At 43.5% G+C, this 6,084-nt stretch overlaps 1 protein-coding gene across 1 annotated transcript; it reads left to right on the top strand.

Moving 5' to 3' along the window:
* The first annotated feature begins 495 nt into the window (after positions 1 to 495).
* On the top strand, positions 496 to 5,153 carry LOC113651479 (olfactomedin-4-like). Its single transcript, XM_027160234.2, has 5 exons — positions 496 to 574; positions 771 to 893; positions 1,804 to 2,022; positions 2,420 to 2,561; positions 4,220 to 5,153. Exons 1-5 carry the CDS (start codon positions 515 to 517, stop codon positions 5,056 to 5,058), a joined length of 1,383 nt encoding a protein of 460 aa, XP_027016035.2. The 5' UTR covers positions 496 to 514; the 3' UTR covers positions 5,059 to 5,153.
* The last annotated feature ends 931 nt before the right edge of the window (positions 5,154 to 6,084 follow it).

Genomic DNA, 6,084 nt, shown 5'->3' with positions numbered 1-6,084 from the left:
CAAGCTTCACAAAACGTTAACACGACACCATAAAGTGTTAACACCTCGGTCGTCCGTTAAGGTCACGGCCTCGACACAGACGTCACCGTCTCAGAGACCTTTTACTCCTTTTATGTGAAGCATAACAAACACTGTACAAATGTATCAGAAGAGCACATTTATATAAACATGTGATTTTTTTTAATATGTTTTGCAAGCATGAAATCAAAAGTAAAAATTCCTAAGGAAGAAGAGGAAGGAATAAGGAAGAAGAGGAAGGAATAAGGAAGAAGAGGAAGGAATAAGGAAGAAGAGGAAGGAAAACTGAAGCCGTTCGCCGTTGTGGTTTGGATGTGATATTGCTTGCATATATACTGTAAAAGTCCAACATCCTTCTGTAAAATTCCATCCACTTTCTTCTCTCACTTTCTGTCAGCAGAAACGTTACCGAACCTAGATTTCGGGTGTGACTCGCTTTGTGTTCCTGCTATATAAAGCTTCAGTGTTTCCTTTCTGCTCATCCCCGTAAGCAGACATGACGTCTTCCGCCTCGTCCGTAGTGACGGCTGCGATTTTTCTCTTCCTTTCGTATCAGGTAATTTTTTTTTTTTTCTACCGTTTATTTTTTTTTTCATCACTAGCAAGTTTTTTTATGATGAGATATCAGTTTATCTAAAAAAATCTGAATCATTAACCATTAAACTGCCGGTTAAAATAAAGACCATGATTTTTCTTGTGTGGTTTTTCATTGTAAAACTTAATTATGTGTTTGTTTGTTGGTTTGCTGTCAGAGTGTGAGCGGGAAGGACTGTGCGTGCGAGCTGAAGACTTTACAGCGTCCTTTCCCCATGAAGCAGCTGGACTCCGTCCGCACTGTGGCTGAGCGCTGCAGCAGGAGCATCACGTCTACACAGGTGTGTGGGTTTAGAGACACTGCAGATATTTACATACTGAAGCTGACACTTAAACTGTGTGTCTCAGGTTAGAGGTTGTTGTAGATCCTGTTAGTATTTAGGGGTAGTTTCATAATTATGTTGATGTTTTTTTGCTCTGTATCGCACCCCCCCCAAAAAAGAATAGTATATATAAAAATATATAGATGAAAGATATATATATAAATAATTTATATCTGCAATATAGATGATCAATATATAGTTAGTTATCTAAACTAAATATAGGTATGGCAGCGCTAGAGCTAAAACGAGCGCACGAAGAGGACCGAGCGCAGGGAGGGAGAGCGTAAAGACAGAGAGGGAGAGAGAGAAGAGAGAGAAGAGAGAGAGAGAGAGAGAAAGAGAGAGCGAGAGAGAAGAAGAGAGAAAGAGAGAGAGAGAGGGGCGGAGAGGAAAGAAAGAGGGGAGAGAGAGAAAGAGAGAGAAAGAAAGAGGGGAGAGAGAGAGAAGAGAGAGAGAGAAAGCAGGAGAAAGAAAGAGAGAGAGAGAGAAAGAGAGAGAGAGAGAGAGAGAGCAGAGAGAGAGGGAGAGAGAGAGAGAGAGGGAGCAGAGAGAGAAAGAAAGAGAGAGAGAGAGAGAGAGAGAGAGAGAGAGAGAATAAAGAAGAGAGAAAGAGAAAGAGAGAGAGAAAGAAGAAGAAAGAAAGAAAGAAGAGAGAGGAGAGAGATGAAGAGAAAGCGAAAAAGAAGAGAGAGAGATCGGAAAAGAACTAGAAAAACAAAAACAAAGAGAATATATAGAGAAACCAACCCCCTCTCCCCAACCTCTCTCTCCCCACCCCCTCTCTCTCACACTACCCCCTCTTCCTCTCTCTCTCTCTCTCTCTCTCTCTCTCTCTCTCTCTCTCCCTCCCTCTCCCCCCTTCCCCCAGATAACAGAGGCAGATGTACAGATGCAGGGAGTTCAGCGTCGGCTGCAGCAGCTGGAGGAGAGCGTGTCTGTGTTGGAGAATGAGGATGATGGTGATCTGTACAGTGCTGTTTCCTTGCGAATGATTGAGTTAGAGTTTGCTGAGTTCCAGGTGGTTCTGGGAAAACTGAAGAACTCCATCAAGTCCCACAAGCAGCTCAGCGAGAGCACAACAACCAAGGTGACTTACTGCACTGCGTCAGTTCAAATGTCTTCATGGACTTTACAGCTTGTAGATACTAAAATATTGACCCTAAGCACCGCTCTTGCATTGTTTGTTTTGTTGCCAAACTAAATAATGTGGTATTATGTGCTGGGCCCCTGAGCAAGGCCCTTAACACTCAACTGCTCAGCTATATAAACTGAAATAACATTGTAAGTCACTCTGGATGGTAATACACACACCATGCAAAAAGAAACCCTGTATTTTCGAACACGTTTTAAATCCAGCTTACAGTTCTAATCTGCTCGTGTCGTGTTGCTCACTCGATTGTAAAGGACTTTAAATGGGAAAGAAAGAATAAGTGAACAAGTGTACAGTCAGATGGTGATGATTGTTTTATCTATCTGTCGTAAAGCTGAGGAACATGACAGAGAGCCTGCAGGAGCTGGAGGACTTCGATCTTTTGCATGTAGTGAGAAATCAGCGAGAAATTCGGCGCCTGACGAGAGAGTTGGCCGAGTGTCAGCATGAGCTTCAGCCTCCCACCGCTCAGCCGCGTACGTACACACTAGCGTTTAACTCTTAACTGAAATGGACACATTGGCACAACATGTTTGTCTGGGTTGCTTTTGGGTTCTCTGGTTTTCCTTATAAAACTTGCCATGTGCTGGATTTGTGATAAAAACAAGGGTCTTTAGGTGTGAGTAAATGTACACGGTGCTCTGGGATGAGCAAGGCCCTTAATCCTGTCTTCTCCAGGAGCGCTGTGTGAAGTCCAACCCTGCACTCTAAGCCTTCTAAACTTCCTAACAAGCTGGGATTATATAAAGAAAAGACTTTTATTGTGCTGCAATGTAGATGTGACAAAGACTTTCATTCATTCATTCATTATCTACCGCTTATCCGAACTTCCACATACCCCTACCACCTGACCCTGGAACCTCTTCTGTGAAACTCTGTCCACTGGACTGGATCTGGTGCCCCCTTTAAAGTGACATCCAAGTAATTAAGTAGAAACTTTTGATAATTGCCCTCCAGCCCCCAAAACTGTCTGATATAAATGTTTTGGTCTTAGGTCTTTCTGTCAAACTTTACTGTCTCATCATCCAATCAGACACTTCTTTGGGTTTGCTGGGAGTCCTACTTATCTCAGCAATCTCAGGACAGCCTGAGTTTTGGGTGGAGATGACGTTTTCAGATTTACCTCTGATGTCCTATGGTTTAAGGACATTTGCATCAGATCCCATTTTTATCTATTATCCTGACCTCGTAGTGAACTTGCCTCACTTAGAGCTTGATGTGTGGAGCAAAACCAGAACTTTAACTCTGTCTAAATTCCCATAGCTAAGTGCCCTTATACAGGAGGGATTGTTGTTCCTGCAGTGGAGCTACTGGGCAAATCCAACCGATCGGCTGATGTTGTAGGATGATGTCCGCTGGACGCTGTTGGACCATGAGCTGTACTTCAACGGATGTAGCGACAGCAGGCAGACCGCTTACTAAGATTACGTCAGGGTCCACGCTTCAGCGGTACCTTCAAGAACCTCCAGGAAAGCTTCAGCGTTATCATGCTGACCCATCTTACTGTGCGCAATGTGGTCTTGGGCGCCGGGGTGTCAGCTCGTGTACCCTCAGGTTGGATGAGGCTCCAGAGCAACTGCAGGTTCTTCTCCTGAGAGTGTTGCGTGAATGTGTCTGCAATTATCACAGTGCCTGGTGTTGTATTTGGTGGATGCTGGAAAGGGTGTTAACGGGTGGTGAAGTCTCCATTATTGAGTGTCTTCTTCTGTCTCAGGGTTCAGCATTAGTGTAGCTCTGAGGGTTCGGGAAAGACGAACTAATCATTTTTCTTTTTTATGTGCTGATATTTTATAGCATTTTATGTTCAGCACTTGTATGGAAACCACACACACACACACACACAAACACACACACACACTCACACCACACACACACACACACACACACACACACACAAACACACACACACACACCCTTAGTTGAGTATGAAGGAAACTATCTTGCATATCAAGTTTTTTAGATTCTTATATTTTTTAAAAACATTTATATTCATTTTTATTCATTCAATTCGATTTTTTCGATGTGAGTCCAATTGTGTGAGTTTACTAGCATATCTAATGATTTTCTTCTTCTTCTTCTTCTTCTTCTTCTTCTTCTTCTTCTTCTTCTTCTTCTTCTTTTTGTCTGTCTGTAGACTGTCCACAAGGCCAACTGGTGAAAGTGAATGGGCCTAGAACTTACTCCCTCACCCAGTATGGGACCTCGTACCCTTATGGCGCTTGGGGAAAAGACCCAAAACCTGCTCCAGGAAAGGAGGCCATGTACTGGCTGGTGGCTCTGACCAGCAGCAAAGCTTATGCCAACTACGTGCGGCATTACAGCAGTTTAAGCGCTATACTGGTAGGTGTGGGTCCTATGGACAGTGTTATTTCTTCTTCAAACCCCACCACAAACACCATCATCGGCCCTAACGTGGTGCAGTACGGAGATGCGCTATACTACGGCTGCTATAATACACCTTCCGTGTGTCGCTTTAACATCTCCTCCAAGTCCGTCACCAACACACCGCTTCCACAAAATTCCGGCTTCAACAACAAGTTTCCTTTCGGACACTTGGACGCCACTTACATCTACACAGACTTGGATTTCTCCACCGATGAATCTGGTGTCTGGGTCGTCTACACAGCACCGGAGAATTTTGGCAACGTGATCCTTAGCGAGGTGATAGAAGGAAGTCCACCGTCTTTGGGCCGGACGTGGCGGACATCGCTGCATAAACGTACCGCCACTAACACGTTCATGGCATGTGGAGTTCTTTACGCCACACGCTTCCTGGACAAACAGACGGAGGAAATCTTCTACTCATTCGACACAGAGACAAAGGAGGAGCGTTATGACCTGAAGATCCACCTGAAGAAAATGCAGACCAACATCCAATCGCTGCATTACAACCCACGGGAGCGAACGCTGTACGCCTACAGCGACGCATACATCGTCTCGTATGATGCTGTTCTTTGCTCCTGTGATAAATAAATGAACAGAACCTTGTACAGATGTGTGTCATAAACACACAGCCTGCTTTCTCTAGATGCTTTCCAAAAGTCATTACAGATTTTCTTTGTTATTGTTAGCACTTTTCCTGTTAGGATGAATTTGAGGATTATGTGAATTAATATGTGATTAAATAAAAACATCAATTTTGTTCACTTCCAAATCAAATCTAAAGGAATTATGCCTGGAATTTATTGAATAAAACATTAATTTGTTAATGACAAATGCTGTGTGTTGTCTTAAATACAGTGCATTGTGTATCTCTCTCTCTCTCTCTCTCTCTCTCTCTCTCTCTCTCTCTCTCACACACACACACACACACACACAGAGACACACACATAGAGACACACACACAGAGACACACACACAGACACACACGCACACACGCAGACACACACACACACACACTCACATACACACACACACACACAGAGTGAGACATACACACAGAGACACACACACGCACACACACAGAGATACACACACACAGAGACACACACTCACACACACAGACACACACACACACACACACACAGTGAGACATACACACAGAGACACACACAGCATTTTAAAGATATACACAGTACAACATGCAGTGAAATGTTTTATAAGCCTGTCTGTGTAACTACTGAGAGGTAAAAGAGAAATGGATGGAATTTAAAGGTAACATGAATAAAATCGAACTAAAATGAAGCTGTAAAAGGAAACATAAAGAGAGAAAAACATCGCAAGTGAATACAATCTGTCTGATAGCCTGAGATCAGTGATAGGAATAAACTATAGCTGTTTATGAATAAAGTCCAGTTGAGGAAGTGGCTGCTATGAGATAAGCTCTAGATGTTCTCCTGGTTGAAGACCTGATGGCTCGTGGGATGAAGCTCCTCCACAGTCTCTCTTCTCTGACCACACAGAGAGAATGATTGTGTCTGTGTTCGTGATCTAATGTGAATGTGAATCAGACACAGGTGAGATCAGACTGTACGCTGCCTGGACTAACAACCTGATTAA

This window comes from Tachysurus fulvidraco, chromosome 17, assembly GCF_022655615.1.
Source record: "Tachysurus fulvidraco isolate hzauxx_2018 chromosome 17, HZAU_PFXX_2.0, whole genome shotgun sequence".
NCBI lineage: Eukaryota > Metazoa > Chordata > Actinopteri > Siluriformes > Bagridae > Tachysurus > Tachysurus fulvidraco.
The sequence above is the reverse complement of the archived record's forward strand: the minus strand, read 5'-3'. Positions and strand labels throughout refer to the sequence as shown.

Coding starts and splice junctions, on each gene's coding strand:
- LOC113651479 (XM_027160234.2), top strand. CDS start 515: ATGACGTCTTCCGCCTCGTCCGTAGTGACGGCTGCGATTTTTCTCTTC. Junction 575..770: donor TTCTCTTCCTTTCGTATCAG/GTAATTTTTTTT, acceptor GTTTGCTGTCAG/AGTGTGAGCGGGAAGGACTG. Junction 2,562..4,219: donor GCCTCCCACCGCTCAGCCGC/GTACGTACACAC, acceptor GTCTGTCTGTAG/ACTGTCCACAAGGCCAACTG.